This window comes from Sceloporus occidentalis, unplaced genomic scaffold (genome assembly GCF_023333645.1).
Source record: "Sceloporus occidentalis isolate IW3139 unplaced genomic scaffold, rSceOcc1.0.p SCAF_7, whole genome shotgun sequence".
NCBI classification, from domain to species: domain Eukaryota; kingdom Metazoa; phylum Chordata; class Lepidosauria; order Squamata; family Phrynosomatidae; genus Sceloporus; species Sceloporus occidentalis.
Window position 1 is genome coordinate 18,065,864 of NW_028316987.1, and position 16,558 is coordinate 18,082,421.

The window sequence follows — 16,558 nt, forward strand, 5'->3', positions numbered from 1 at the left end:
GTTGCAAATTTCCGCGTCTCTAGGCCCTTTCACACTACATGATTCCTAGAGGTTGTAGTTTGGTGAGGCACTAGAACTCTCTGGCTGAGAATATTAGACAGTGCTCCCTAAACTCCAGACCCCAGGATTTCATAGGATGAGCCATGGCAATTAAAGTGGAATCATGGTGCTATAATTGTGTAGTGAACAGGCCCTCTGTCCCTTCATTTATCCACTCTACATAATTACAGAGGTTTGATAACACCTTAAGTGTCATAGTCCCCCCCCCCCCCTCGACAACTCTGGGATAGTCCATGCATTTCCTTGAATTACAATATTAGAGCTCTCTGGCAGACAATTGTAATTAACCCATAAAATGGAACCATGTCAGTTAAAGTGGCATTAAAGCACTGTATTCGTGTAGAAAGGATGCATTTCCTGTCTGTGTTTCTCTTTTACCTCCCTGCTTCCTCCCAGCTTCTTTTTTAAATGACACCAGCTCCATCCGCTGCATCTTCTTATTCTCCAACTGTTAAGGAAACCTGCAGGCAGGTGTGCAGCTGTTCTCAGAAAACCATATCATGGATGCAGTGGCTAGAATATCTTTCTGATGGATGTTATACTGTGCTCTACCTCATGAACTCTGTGGCTCTGAATCTATGCTGCCTGCCTCTTGCTTTTTCTCTTGTTGCCACTACAGGAGTAAGTGGGTTAGTGTAGCAGGGGAGAGATGCCAGAAGAAGACATGGTTGGAGTGTTGCTGGGCAAGACATGTAGGGGCACAGGAAATGCCAAGGCTTGCACAAATATGGAGGGGCAGAGAGCAGGAAGAGATGAGCAGAGAGAGTGGTGCAAATAAAGGAGAGGATGCATGGATCATATTGAAAGCGTCTGTGCATATGGAGTCATTTTGAAGGCTAGTGGTTTGTCATCCTCCATATTTTAATGTTATGCTAGGACAATTTATTTTTAACATTTGGTTGTAAGAAAATCCCATGATAGGTTCACCTTAGGGTTGCCATAAAAAGGAAATACTGTAACTTGAAGTTACACAGCAACAATATTCTACAGAGATCTTTGATAATTCCTTACACTTGTCCATCAAGCTGCAGAAATGTTCTAGACATCTCTATCTGTTCACATATTCTAAAGTAGAGATGGTGGAACTTTAGTCCTCCAGATATCCTGGACTTCAGCTCTCAGAATCCTCTGTCATCATGGCTAATGGTAAGGGATTGTGAAAGTTATAGTCTATAACAGCCTGTTCTATAAGGATGGAAGGATTTGAGGATCTGGGAGTTCTTAAATCCAACTTTCATCCAGATCTTTTAATTTTTTATTGTTTGTTTATGTTTACTTAAAGAAGTATATCAGGAAACAAAAAGACAATGCCACAATACCAAATTTTAAGAAGTATTCAGAAAAACTCAAAATCAAACAGAGAAAATTTATTATGAGGAACTGGAGTATAGAAAACTTACATTATATTATAGACTATGAAATAAGGCCAAAATTACTTGATACATTTGATTACTAGCAATATATTTGAATACTAGCAAAGGAGCTAGTATTAAATCCCCCCAAGCAATTATATTTATGTGGGTATGGAATTATATTGGTTTTAGTATGGCCTTATACCACAGACAGTGAAGGGAGAACACACGACTGTTGCAAGCAACTCAACATTAAAATATATATGTATTAGTAAGACAACCAAAGTAGAGGGAAATAAATTCATGAGTTTGTGACATAGTTCTCTAATGATTTGCATTTGTACAAGAATACTACCCATATATTTACAGCAAAATCTGAAATCTTTGTGCATTCATGAGCAAACATTGGCTATAGTGAGAATGATCTGTTGTATTGGTTCAGTGTTCACAAAGCAAGATGCTGTTATATCAGTGTTGCATGAAAAGCATACTTGTTTTGGTGCTTTGGAATTAGGCCTGTACCCTGAGCATCCCCAAAACATCCTTCTGCTGCCAATTCCTACCCCCATCATATCTATTGGGTGAAGGGAGAGCTGTTTTTGGCTTCTGTGCCATAATTATCTTGTCCATTGTAGAGAAGTGAAAGGAACTCCAGTAAATTTGTCATCCATCTTACTGGAGAAGGAGAGGATATTGTTGACAGTATTAAAGCAGAATAAGGACTAGCTTCTAGACACCCAGGACATGTACATTCCTGCCACTGTCAATTAAGAAAAAAATGGAGTTATAGCAGCTTCATCACTTGGCATGGTCACTAGCTCTGTCCCATGGGACACATGGAGAACAGCAGCAGGAGGAAAGAGCAGCAGCAGCAGCAGCAGCAGTCACCGCCCTGTGGCACATTACTAACAGATTTAATATAGATGACTTAAGGCCTCATTCCCACTGGGTTATAAAGCGGATTATAGGATATCAAGAATTAGATTATAGAATATTGTTCCCATTTGAATGCGCATTCGATCCTCATTACAGGGACATCATTCCCATTATGATTTGGATTCGATCCTCATTTGATCGATTCTCTAGCGATAACCCGAATCAGCTGTGGTCTAACCTGGGTTATCCTGGCACCACATTTCCAGCGGTTCTTTTGCCAGGGACCGTGTCCGATCGGGGGTAAATTAATGGGAACGTCAAGGGTGTCCAATTCGGGTATTTTGGAATGGGAGGGCCAATGTTAAAGGGCTTGGTCTGGGGGTGTCACCCGCTTTGTTCTCTTTCCTGGCATTCCCAGCACCATTTTCCCATTTGCGTAACCTTTCCTCGGTGGTGCAGGAAGCAATCACGTGTGTAGCTGAATAATTTTTTTTTTAATTTAAGCTTTCGATCGCTTAGCCACTCTGTCGAGTTTCCAAACATAGCTGCTTGCTCAAAACGCGGTATCTCCCCCTCCCCGGCATAACTGTCCCCTGCTGCACAGACATTGAGTGTGAGCAGACTCATTGAACACCATTTTTTTTACTATGTTTTTTCTTTGGTGATTGAGTGCCTAAGCGCCAAAGCGGTTTTGCATTCATTTGATTTGCTGTGGTTGGAGCCAGGCTTGGTGCGTGGAAATAATTTAGCCTAAGCCAGGGACGTAGGCAAGGGGTGGTCCTTGGGGTCTGGACCCCCCTTCCATTAGATACAATGAATGGTGCATGTTGTTGAGCCACCGCACCCAAGCCCCATTATAATGGTGGCACTTAGCCTGGACCCCCCTTCCCAAAATCCTGGCTACATCCCTCCCTGATTGATTGATTGAGTGCTCAACCCAAAACAAAAACAAGAAAAACAGGTTTTAAGGCGCAATGGGAACGGGGAACAAAAATAGTCCGCGTCAAAATGCACCAAAGATATAGGTATCACAATGATGTCTAATCGCCTAAGCACTTGAGTGACAGCTCAAAGTTAAAAAAAAAAAAACTGAAAAAATGCAATGGGAAGGGGGAGCAAAATGAATCCGTGTCAAAATACACCAGAGAAATGTAAATGGGAACGAAACATGAGCTAATAAAAACTGAGTCCGTATGCTCCCATTGGTAATGGGAACAATAACTGTGATTTGAATACGATTCGAATACTCGATCAGAAGCAGATTCGCAGCAAGATAAGTCAGTTTATATGCCCAGTGGGAATGAGGCCTAGCAGGATTATTATAACATGATCTTTAATGGACTGTAGCCTACTTCATCAGATGCATGATGACATTAGAAGCAGCAGTATTTTTTAAAAACAAAACAAAAAAGTGGGAGACCACTTAAGACAACCACTCTTTTGGTGATTTTGCATTTTGTTGAGTTTTGTGAACAGTGGCATAGTGGTTTGAGTGTTGGACTGCGACTCTGTGGACACCAGGGTTTGAGTACCCACTTGGCCATTAAACCCAGTGGGTGACCTTGGGCAAGTTACACACTCCCCGCCTCAGGGGAAGACCATGGCAAACCTCCTCTGAACATATTTTGTCAAGAAAAATCCATTATATATTTGCCTTAGGGTCACCATAAGTTAAGAATGACTTGAAGGCACACAACAACAACAACAACATGTTCATAACATAATTGTATTTGTTTATAAACATTAATATATTGCTTTTTGACTCACCGTGACCCTTGAAGTGATGTACAATGAGTTGAAATGCTAAAACATTACATACATCAATAATTTTAAAAAACAGACTAAAAACACTCCTCAAAAAATGTTTAAAAACCATTTGAATGGCCAGTGCCACCCACCTTTGTTTTTAAAAACTAAAGGTCCTGCAAAATACAACAGCCTTAGCTGACCACTGGCAATTCAAAATCGATGGAGCCTATCATTACTTTCTAATTTGCTCATGACCTCACTTTCTATGCACACATGCCCACTTGTATTCTATGTGCACCTAAAAGTTTGGCTAGAACATTATATATCTGAGGAAGTGGGCTATAATTCACAAAAGCTCATATTATAATAAACTGATCAGTCTTTAAAATGCCACAGGGCTCTTTGACTGAGATCCTACATTGCTTTAGTGTAGCATAAATATCCTCCAACAGCCTCTGAACTGAAGGCCAAAGTAGTGCCATATGTGTGCATCAATGTTCAATATACATGTCTGACAAGCCATTACACAATTGTAATGTGCAAAACACAAAGGCAGTAAAGTGCATTCACATGCTACTCTATAAGCTGTGATGCACTACCTCATGGAAAACAATTTCACATGCTCTGCTCTAGTGCCGCATCAATCTACAATTCCCAGAATTACATAGCAAGCCATGGCAGTTAAAGTGGTGTCAAACTGTGTTATTTGTATAGTGTAGATGTAGCCTAAGACGACTTTTTTTCAGCTTGGTTCTACCTTATTTATGTCCGATGGTCACCGTTTGGCCTTTTCACAATGAAATGCAAAAGGTACTATCTATGACAATTCCATGCAAAGCATAAAGTGATCAAAGTGACCATTCACAACAGAATGTAGAGAGATCTTGGAGCACCTTTGAGACTAACTAAAGAAAGAAGTTGGCAGCATGAGGCTTTGTAGACTTAAGTCTACTTTCTCAGATGCATCAGGGCATTTTGTAGACTTAAGTCTACAGAAGCGCATGCTATCAACTTCTTTCTTTAGTTAGTCTTTAAAACGCTGCAAGATCTCTTTACATACTGATTCTACAGACAAACATTACTGATTTTACAGACTAACATCTTTCAATTCACAGCAGCAATAACTGGTAACACAAACATCATGGCATTGATGTGAAAGGGGCCTTGCTAGTTGTTGTTGCTGTGTGCTTTCAATTTGTTTCCGACTTATGGTGACCCTAAGGCGAACCTATAATGGGGTTTTCTTGGCAAGTTTTTTCAGAGGGGGTTTGCCATTGCCATCCTCTGAGGCTGAGAGAGTGTGATTTACCCAAGGTCACCCAGTGGGTTTCCATAGCTGAGTGGGGATTCAAACCCTGGTCTCCAGAATTCTAATCTAACATGGAAATCAATGCACCATGCCAGCTCTTTTGCAAATCTACTATATTAAATTGACCAAGCCAGGATTCAAACCCTGTTCTCCAGAGCTATAGTCCAGTGCTCAAACCACACCACCACATTGGCTCTCAGCAGTGAATAACATGTTATTCTTTAATTCCTTTCTGCTGCCACATATATTGCCCTTTGATACTCCCCAAACTTCAGCTCAGGCTTCATTGCAGATCTTGACTCACGAGTTGCCTTCTTGCTGTTCAGCACTACCCCCACTTTTTTCCCTGGTGCTTTCAGCATTTATGTTGATAACCCTGCCGGCCTATCTACCTCATGTTCCCTCTCCCTAAATTAATCTCCATTTTCAGCTTTCAATGAACTTCCTCATGCCCTGCCTTGGGCAAACATTTAATAGCTTTCATTCCTTACCACACTACTGCCATCCAAGACACTCTCATTCCTGGCAGCCTTCAAGCCTCTTGCTTTTGCACTCATTCTCAGAACAAAACAAATTCTTTAGCTACAAAATATATTTTAAAATATGCAAAAATATGCAACATATTCTACATATTTGCATAAAGCCATAATGGCTGAGCTTCTCTGTAACATCTTTCTCATCTACATCTACCTGGCGAAATAACACTACTGCACCCTTTTGGTCCACTCCAAGGTGGATACACCATCGCTTAGCATCTTTCTTCTACAATTACCACCCAATTCCTCTTACTCCCTTGATCTCCAAACTCCCAATCTTGAGTTTTTTGTGGTTTTTCGGGCTATGTGCCCATGTTTTAGAAGAGTTAATTTCTGACGTTTCACCAGCATCTGTGGCTGGCATCCTCAGAGAATGCTGAACTGGGAGAGAGTGGGTGTGGGTGTATGGGTGTGTATATATATATTGTGTGATCCTGGGTAAGGAGGAGTGATCACACAATATAACTAGTGTCTGGTCCAGTTTGTGGTTTGGAAAAAAAAACACATACACACACACATTGAGACTCTGTTGCAGTCCAAATCATGGAGAATGCACTCAGAATAATTCCTCAGTGGTAATTATCACTACACTACATTTGTAAACAATGTGTATCATGGTGCTGAAGTGGATGTGAGAGAAACAGACTCTTTTTTTGCAAATGTGGTGGAACTCCATAATTTTCATAGAGTTTGGGTGAATACATAGACTGTCAGCGCTATCAAAATGCAAGGATGCTCCAGGTGCTGAGGGCTAGGATTCGGCAGCAGAAATGCCATGTTAAGTCCCATCACGATGGTGGAAATAGTGGGATATCAATATAGTTGAATAATAAGTAAATTAATAAATGAATTCCCTTCCACCAGCCCAAACCTCTTTTGCTAGCTTTTCTGAGAGACTTACCAGTAGAGAAATCTGAGGGCAGAACTGCTGTGCTGGTTAGGTTCTGCTGGCTGAAAAGCCAAATGGGCTATAAAAGGGGCAGGGCAAGTTAGGAACTGAGTTAATGCCAGATCCAAATCCCTAGTCTAGGGATACAGCTGCAATGCTAGCACAAAGTAAGGCAGTGGTGCAGCTGTGGGCAGGGGCATCACGAAGGTTGGCGTCACCCAGTGTGGTAACTCATGGTATCACACACCCCCGTTGACCTCCTCCCATACCACACCATAGAGAATCCTTATTAATGTTTTTGTACTAATGTTATGTTGGCCAATAATAATTATATTTGGGCAAGACCAACTTTCAGCACAGCCTGGGTAAAAAATCATTCAGCTACAGCCGAAAACAGTGTACACAGCAGAGTATAAAAGCAAAAAAAAAAATACCCAGCTATTGGTACTGGCAGTGCATTGACCCCTTTTCACACTTAAAAGAAACAATCACAGACAATTGATTAATCCAAAGTTCCTGGAGGCTTTTACCTTCAGTTTAATATAAATACAATATAATTCAGCATATATATATATATATATACACACACACACACACATATATATATTCACACACACACATCTGACTTATAATCAACTTCAAAGTCTGCTTCACAGCTCCAAACCTAGTCCACACACACACACAGCAATAAAATACAGATCCTTCAGCCATAACTCTCAACCAACCAAACATTCCAGCTGTCAACTCTCAACTATCACCTGTCTATCAAAATGTTTAAAGACATATTACACCAACATGTTACTCATAAATTGTAATTCCCCTGTATCAATGAATGTAATGGTAACAGTTGTGACGTAAACAACTAGCAAAATTAAAATTGTCCCTTTAAATCACAATATAATAATAATAATAATAATAATAATAATAAATTTTATTTGTATACCGCTCTTCCATAGATCAAATCATATGTACAGCCTAAATGTATTTACGTGTGTATAGTTGCATGGGGTTAAACTGAAAACTTGGTAAGATGGTGATATTTTTTAAAGATTTTTTTTAAAAATGAATTTAAAATTAAATAAATAATTATTATTTAAAAAAAATAAATTTAAAAAATAAATCAAACCCTAGGGCCTCCCCTTTCTCCTCCCATTGAGTCTTGCCTCTATCAAACCATCTCTTCAGCATTTTAAAGGGATGCATGCAAATGCCACAGACAGTTTCTGCCAAAAAGCAGCTGTTTAGAGAGTAGTGGTATTGCCTCCTCTTAGGATGTCACCTGCCTAAAGGGAACAAAATGACAAAATGAGAGTCATAGCATGGTGCAATGAGCTCTGAAGATGAATCTCCAGGGTACTTTAGTAATAGTAATTAATTAGTAATAGATAAACATATCAATCACTGGACTACCACATTTTTTATTATCAGCCTTGCATGTAGTTGATATATATTGTAAAATCGTAAACATGATATATGCTAGTTTGTTCCATCCTGGTAAGAAGCTGGTCCATATGAACTTCTTTCTTCTTAACTCAGCATATTGACCAGCACATATCATCTCCCATGTTCTGCCACCCATAATGTACTCTCTGAGACTGTCTCCAGAAAATACTCTACACCTGCCTAATGCTCCCCCTGTGCCTTCCCAGTAAAATTTTCCTTCAGTTCCCAAATTTCTAGCATTGTAGAAATTGAGATATTGAAAATCATTCACACTGAGAACTTTTATCAAGTTCCCTTGACTACTTTGCCTGCTGCATGTCTTTGGATGCATAAATTGTATTTCCAAATGCTCCAATGAAATTTTAAATTACTGCAATGCTAGAAACTTGGGGAATGAAGAAAACTATCATTAGTGAGGCAGAATGCTTATTGGAGGCAGTGCCCGCATTTTGTCCCTTCCACCAACTTCACCCCGAAGTAGAACCTGAAAGAACACAGTTAATTTCCCATATTCCTAGGCTGGGAGCAATTTGAATTCATCACAGCTTCAGTTGGCATAGTTTAGCTGGTCCTTGACCATCTTAGCTAGTTATGACTTTACCCTGACATTTTGCTCTTTTTGCTTGGGAATAAAAGGGCCTAGATCTTTTTTTTAATAATTGCCACCAGTCATGAAATAGCCCAGTAATACAAAACCTCGAAAACTATTCTATGGAACTTCAGCCTCAGAAAATTTGATTCCTTGCTTTTATTTTTTATTTTTAAATTATTACCATGGGTTCATCTCTGTCTAAAGGTGTCATCAAACTAAGTCCATATTCCATCCTTTTGTTTCATTTGTTAATACTAGAAGCTCTTGTATACAACCACCCTCTTTTTGTAGGTCACTTTGGAAGAATCTTCTTGGATGTTAGTATTTTGTGTTTTTGTGTGTCTTTGTTCATTTATTTGTTTGTTTGTTTTTGTATGCTTCCCTTATTGCCCTGGTACCATTATGTTGGGGTCCTTGCTTGCACTAACACATCTTTTTGCAATAACCTCTGCCATTGTCGTTGTTTCTGTGTATTACTTGTATATGACTAAAATCTTTTTCCTTTTTTTAAAAAAAATACTTAAGTAAACAAATGCAGAGGTTGGTCTAGAAAACAAAAGTTCTGTTCTGGTACATTACAGATGAATGTATGAAAAACCTGCTACTCACATAAGTACACGGTCACTACAGACCAGGGCAGTAGTAGCTGGTGGTTTCCATGTCAGTGGGGTGGTGAATCTGTTCCATGGTTTAAAGCTGCTATCCCTTTTAGGCATGGGGCCAAATCTCTTTGGGACATGGGGCTCAACACTTTGGATAGCTCATTTAAAGTTTGGACTGAAAGCTGGAACAGATTCATTGCCCCAATTATACAGAGGCCACTAGGTGTCACTGGTCCAGCATCCTCTCTCATTCAGAATCCTACCAACCAACAAAAACAGTGAGTGTCCTGAAGCAGAAGACATTATGGCAATATTTGTATTCTTCATCTCCCTTCACTTCATAGTCAGAAATATGTAATTTTGCTATGTCCCTAACATCATATCTAGGAATGGGCATGCCATTTTCCGAACAAAAATCCAGTCACAAGGAGGGCCCAACCCAGACTGGACTGACAGTTCAAAGACAGGTGCTTAATCCTTTCCCTCAAATCATTTACTCAGTGAAAATTCTCCTTCACACAAAGCTGCTGTCTGCCCTCAAAAGTGTCCAGCAGCAAGTAGCACCTGGAAAATCAACATGGGAGATCATGTTAAACCCTGATCACCTTGTGCTGTGATCCTAACATGGATTATATCCGGTGTTTAAAATCAGAAAACCGCAAAGAAAAGGCAAGATAAAAAGCGAGATAAAAGGCAGCTCTGTACCACAAGAGTCAATATCTTGTAGACAAATCTGTTATAGGTTATTCATGGGGATTCTTACCACTTGATACCCATGCTCCAAAACACACATATTTCCATACATTAAAATGCACGGAAGAAGAAAATAGTCGCCCCATTTTCATTCATAGGTTAACTAGCACATGCTTGAAAATATTATTTACCAACACTGGTTAATTTATTAACCCAGTATCCAGTAGAGGTAACTACATTATTATACCATTATTGAAATACTGAGTGTTATTAGGGAAGTGTCATTGTCCCTCAATCACTCCTATTAACTTATCTCTGGACAAACCCTGTCTGCACAGGGACTGGTACAGTTGGAGTCTAGATCAAGTATGGGAAGATTTCAGGATTGCAACATATACCTTGATTTTGTATTAGAATCCTGCAGTTCACCAGTCACCAGATACAAAATACTCTCTGAGGACAGAGCCAGATGCAAAATGGTGTCTTTAGGACATTGTACCCCATGATCCATATAATGCAATGGCTTATATTTTATATTAGTCCAGAAATTCAAATTGCCTCATCTAGGGAAGGAGGGAGTTTTTTCATTGTTGCTCTAGTTAAATAATTGGGAGACAATCTACTGCAAATGCTTTGTAATTTTATCAGTAGACTATCTGTCTTCCCCCATCTCTGACCTAAACAGCAGAGCTGGCAAGCCAGCATCTTTGTGTCCTAGCCACTCTCAAAAACACAATGATCATGGAGAAAGCCATCATCTGGAGCACCCAGATCTGGTACTCAATTGCGGTATAGATGTTCTTTTCCATACATGAAGCAATTATAATTTTCCTGATGCAAGCAAGTCACTGAATAAAATCAAGCCATAGGTAGGGGGTTTCTCCTGCACATGTAAGCTATTATTAATGAGTGTAACATGCAAGGGGTTGTAAATCTGTTTTTGATGTTCACAAGAAAAGATAAACCCCTTCACTTCTGGCCACCTTGATCATGGGATGTCAGTGAATTTGATTACACGAAAAATCCAGTGAAGGGACTTTGGGGAAGGAAAGCTGAATTGATGATAGATTTTTGACAAAAGGGGGTTCAATTTCTAGACATGTCTCAGAGGTTGCCCCCCATGACTGTAATACAGTGATGCCTTTTCTGGAGATGTTTCTGAGCTGTGCACTTCTAGAATGCCAAATTTGATGGTGCCTACTAGTAGAATGCAATACAACTATGCCTGGTGTGTCTCTAATCCTCCTTGCCTCTCCTGTCCTGTCCTGTCCTGTCCCCCTCTCACCCAACACCCCCCCCCCTTTTGCCTGATGCATGTTGCAGATAGGTTACATTTGGAGTTTCTGTGTGTTTTTGTTTTGTGTTTTTCCTTTTTCTTTTTTTTTTTTTAACAAGGTAAGAGCTTGAAGTTTAGTGTCCCACCCATGCAGCGTCTCGCACTCCGGCGGAAATCTGTGACTACCACTGAGTTTGATGGAGTAGCCATTGACTGTGGAAAGGTAATCACATAGACTTTGTATGATACTAAGCCCACCTGTTTGGTTAGGAATCCCAACCCTGTTCCTGTGCTCCCTCACTACACCCCTCTGTCTGCAAACTTTATAAAGAAAGAATATGTTGCAGTGACTAGGCCAAGACATTGTAATGCAGGAAAATGAAATAGGTTACTCTGCAGCTGCTATTAGACTGTAGCTCCAAGAATCCCTCACTGCTGTGTTCCTACAGTTATACCCTCCAAGTGTCCTGATTTAAAGGGACTGTCCCAGTTAATCTTCTATTCAGTGGTGTCCCACGCCAGGTTGTCACCTGTTGAGGGCGGCAGGGCTGCAGGAGTGGGGCGGAATCAAAAGGGAATGCGCTCAACTCCCTGTACTGCATGGCTTTACTCTGAAGCTTCGTGTGGCAGGGAAGGGGGGGCGCCGGGCCCTCTCCCTCCCTGCCCTGCATAGCTTTACTCGGAGGTAAAACTGTGCAGGGCAGGGATGGGGGGGGGGTGCCGGGCCCTCTCCCTCCCTATCCTGCATGGCTTTACTCAGAAGTAAAGCCATATGGGACAGGGACGGGGGACACCAGGACGTGTGCCATGGCACATGTCAGGGAGGTGGGAGTGCCCCCCAGGTGTCATCTCCCTCGTGGAATGTCACTTGGTGCAGTCCATGCCTCCCGCACCCCCTAGTGATGCCATTGCTTCTGCTATCCCACTTTTTCAGCTGTTTTTAACATGCTCCAGTACACTTTCCCCCTTTGTCCTCAGCTTACTTCAGTTGCTGCAAACAGAGTTCCAAGTGCAAAAGTAGTATGCATACAGTTAACTTAGCAGAGAGGAAAGGAGGAGGGACTAAATCTTACTTACTTATTTCATTCATTTATATCTCCCCCTTCTTCTTTTTTTACAAATAATGGGACTGAAGGCAGCAAACAACATATTCAGAAACAATACAGATTACAAGTATAAAAAGTCATTAATAAAATTATAAATGTATGCATTACATAAAAAGTGATTAAACAATGAATAATTAAAACATTAAAGGTTAAACTTCAAAACATTAAAATTAATATACAGACCTTCAAAACAGCACTGCACAGCATTAAAACCCCACCTGTCAGTTTTTAAAAGCTTGATGGCATAAAAATGTTTTAACCTCTTGCTGGAAGGAAAACAAGGATGAAACCATCCTGACCTTTTTAGAGAGGGAGTTCCAAAGTCTGAGAGCAGCCACCAAGAAGGCTATCTGCCATGTTCCCACCAAATGAGCCTGGGAAGGTAGTGGGACAGAAAAAAAGACTTCCCCAAGCTTCTCCAAATGGGCAGGACAGCAGTTGCCAAGCCAGTGCTATTCTGCCCCAGGTCAGTCCCCAACCAGCGCAGCAACAGATGGGTGCTTACACTCCTGCCCACCACCACACCATGGATCCACTATTGCCACACACCCCTTATCTGGCTCCAACGTCACATCTGGTAAGAAGACCCTCATTGCTGCAGGTAAGGGTGGAAACAAAGCACCCATGTTGCCAGCCCCACCCCTTTCCAAATCATAGTTACCACAGGGGGTTTCTTACCAGATGTGATGGCGAAGGCTTGTTTGGGGAGAGTTGGTGTTCTGGCTGTCACCATGGAGTTTCCTAAAAACTTGACAGCAAACAACTAGCCTCTTTAGACCAGATGAAGATTCCTTTGGGCCAGGATTGGACCAGATCCACTGGATCCGCATCTGGTTTGCCTGGTTCCAGCCCAGGTCTAATGGCCTGTATCATCCAGACAGGACGATGCGAGGCCTGGTGAAGCATGGGCCTTTTGGCCCATGAGTACAGGTCCTAAAGGGTTCGTATATAGAAATACACTCTTTTCAAATAACCTGGGACTGAGCCATATAGGGCTTTATAGGTCAAAACTAGCACTTTGAATTGTGCCCAGAAACAGACCAGCAGACATTGGAGCTGTTGCAACAAGGGAGCGCAGGTTTCTGTAAGCAGTCCCAGTTAACAATCTGGCAGGAGCTCTTTGGGCCAACTTCTGAGCATTTTTCAAGGAAAGCCCCATGCAGAGTGCATTACAGAAATCCAAACAGGAGGCAAAAAACCCTGCTCCAGTAGTTGTGTGTTCTTCCTCATTAATAACATTTGCTATCTTGAACGAACTCTGACGTTGCTTGGCTGCATGTGTCCCAATTTTCATGTGTGAAATGTTGAAGGATATGCCCACAATATCTAGAGGGCCACACATTTCCCCACCCTAAGGTAGTAGGAGAAATGAAAATCCAGGGTGAACAGAGCAATAGTGGCCAGCAGACAGTTACAGCACATGCAGAAAACCACTCAACTGTTCAAAGTGCATGAACTCTGTCACCTTTTGCATCTAACTACTTTGTGTAAGGGGTGTTCCACGAGGTCATGCCACCATTAGTCTTGCCGCAGCCTCCTTTAAATGAAGCTAAGCAAAGCTGCAAGCCCCATGGTCTTGGTTTTCAGGGCCTGCATTTTTCTGTCCCTATTTATTCCAAATTGCTTTGACAGCAATTGGTGGGGTTGAGGGTGATGCTCTCAATTTAGCCATTAGAGGGCACTGGAACATACACATGGCTGCTGCAAAGAAAGCCACTGTGATGGTTGGTTAACTGCAGACTGAGGGCCAAAGAAAACTTGATGCTGGGAGATCTAAAACTACCACATTCTAAAGAAATAAATAATTTATAAATAAATGTGTTTATCAGAAAGATGGTGAGTGGATCAGAAAGATTTCCACAGTATCATCATCATCATCATCATCATCATCATCATCATCATCATGCTCAACCTGCTTTTCTCCCAAACTTGAGACTCAAGGTGGCTTCCCATTTAAAAACATAATATAGCCTTTAAAAAATTAAAAATGTGAACATTAAAATAGGATTAAACTTTTGGCAATGTTGACATGTTTTAAAACAACCAAGTGGAAAGGACTCTTTCTCTTCCCGCTGCACCAGTTTCCCAATTAAAATCTCCCTGCAAATACCTGTTGTTTGCACCATAGGGTAGAATAACAGCTTTGGCACATGTGTAATTTCAATCAAGAAAATGGTGCAGGAGGGATGGGAGGATTTTACCCAGCCACCCACCCTGTTCCCAGCAACACTATGATCCTGATCTAATTTGCGGGTTCCAGTGGCTGCTATTAATTAAAAACAACAGCACCGTTCTCAGTGCTAGTCATAAATCTCTTTCATCATGCTTAGTTGCTCCCTGAGAGAGAAGATGTATGAGGAGGCCATGTTTTTCAAAACCAGGATAATATATCAGGGAGTAGTGTAATATGAGATCCATAAAAGGTCACCTGGCAAAGAGGAGCATCCAGGATAAATGTATGAATGGAAACAATAATGCTGGTTAGAAACATGGGTGGGTGGGATGAGGATTATATAAATTTTGGTGATGGCCTATGGCAACATTACAGCACAGAAAGGCTGCTAAAATCATAATCCTTGTAAATCTATGACAAATCTCAGCATGTCGTCAGTAAAGGTCATGTGGTGCCTTGCCCACCTTTTCTGTACTCCAGGTAAAAAGAAATCAGTTAAAAAATTAATGATGCATTAGACATGAAAACAATTGTATGTATAATAGATGCAGCCAGGGAAAGGAGAAGCTCTTCTTTTAAAATTAAAAAAACCTCCTATATTGTTGCTTGTTGAAAGCTTGTTGTTTTTACAGTCCTTGCCTGAAACATTTCAGATAACACCAGGCTGAAGGTGTCCCCTATATACCCAGCAGTTTTAGGTTTTATCAGACTAAGGGCTCATTTCCACTTACACTTTAAACCAATTTGCGATTCGGCTTTGCTCCGTGTTGGTAATTGATTCCAAAAGGTCCCTCGTTCCCACTATGAAACTGGATCTTTTCATTATCCCAGTGTAATCACTCCTTTTTTGGCACAATTGTCATCCCCATTAGTTTGCGCCATTTCAAAATAAATGTCAGTCATCATGGACTGCGCTCTGGGTGGGGAGGAAGAGAAGAGGAAGGCGAGACAGGAGGATGAAGCCAGGGAACGAGGGCGAAGCTGAGGAATGAGGCAGGAGGATGAAGAGGAGGACAATGGGTTTTTTAAAAATATAAATTGACCGAAGAATCGATACATCGGTTTAGCAACTTTGCAATATCAATGAATTGAATCTTCTATCAATTTTATTTTTCTTAAATAATCATGTGCCTGTAGGTCACACCACAAGCACAATGGCAGCACTGAAGGGGGAAATGGTGGATCTGGCAGAAACTGAGGAGGGGTGGCAAACATCCCTCTGCTATTAGTCCCTCCGCTCCAGAATGATGTGTTTTTGATCTGTCGTGCCTACTTGTTGAACACACTTCAGAATCAGTTCTTCTCAAAAGAACCACTAAGAAACTATTGTCTGGAAAAATCTGGCATTTTGTCTTCGCCTCGCTTTATCACGACAGGGATCAATCACATTGCGCCCGGAACTGGTTTCAAATGGGAACAACAGTCATTTAAACCGATCGGCAATTCGCTCTATTTCATAGGGGGAACACACTCTAGGAAAAATGCAATATCATGTGCCATTCTCTGGTGTCATGCCTAATAGCAGACAGCTAAAGAGTTGCTGTGGGTTTTGAGAATGGCCAAACGATTATTATCCTGTTGAGATCTAGGATCTAGGTTCAACATGTCCATGTGTACAGGCCCACAGCCAGAGGTTTTGAGTTCTTGTAAACTAGACAGACAGGCCAAAATAAAGCTACTTCGAGTCACTTTGGAGGTATGGTATTTCAATGATGCATGTGTCCTAAGAGTCCAAAAGCCGCACCAAAGCCACGCTCCAGTCCTAAGGACTGGAGTGCAGCTTTGGTGCAGCTTCCAGACTCTTAAGACTCGTGTATCATTGAAATACCATACCTCCAAAGTGACTCGAAGCAGATTTATTTTGGCCTGTCTGTAACAGGCCTATAATTAAGATGGCTAGCA

At 41.2% G+C, this 16,558-nt stretch overlaps 1 protein-coding gene across 3 annotated transcripts in view; it reads left to right on the forward strand.

The window, feature by feature from the left end:
* KCNH6 (potassium voltage-gated channel subfamily H member 6) overlaps positions 1-16,558 on the forward strand; it is a 151,384-nt gene that overhangs the window by 74,079 nt on the left and 60,747 nt on the right. Inside the window, exon 4 of one of the 3 annotated variants that reach the window (XM_089532221.1) lies at positions 11,497-11,600. The exons of the other annotated variants lie outside the window; for them this stretch is intronic. Within the exon in view, the coding sequence (XP_089388347.1) occupies positions 11,497-11,600 (104 nt within the window). The remainder of the gene's footprint in view (positions 1-11,496; positions 11,601-16,558) is intronic. 3 annotated transcript variants of the gene reach the window in all.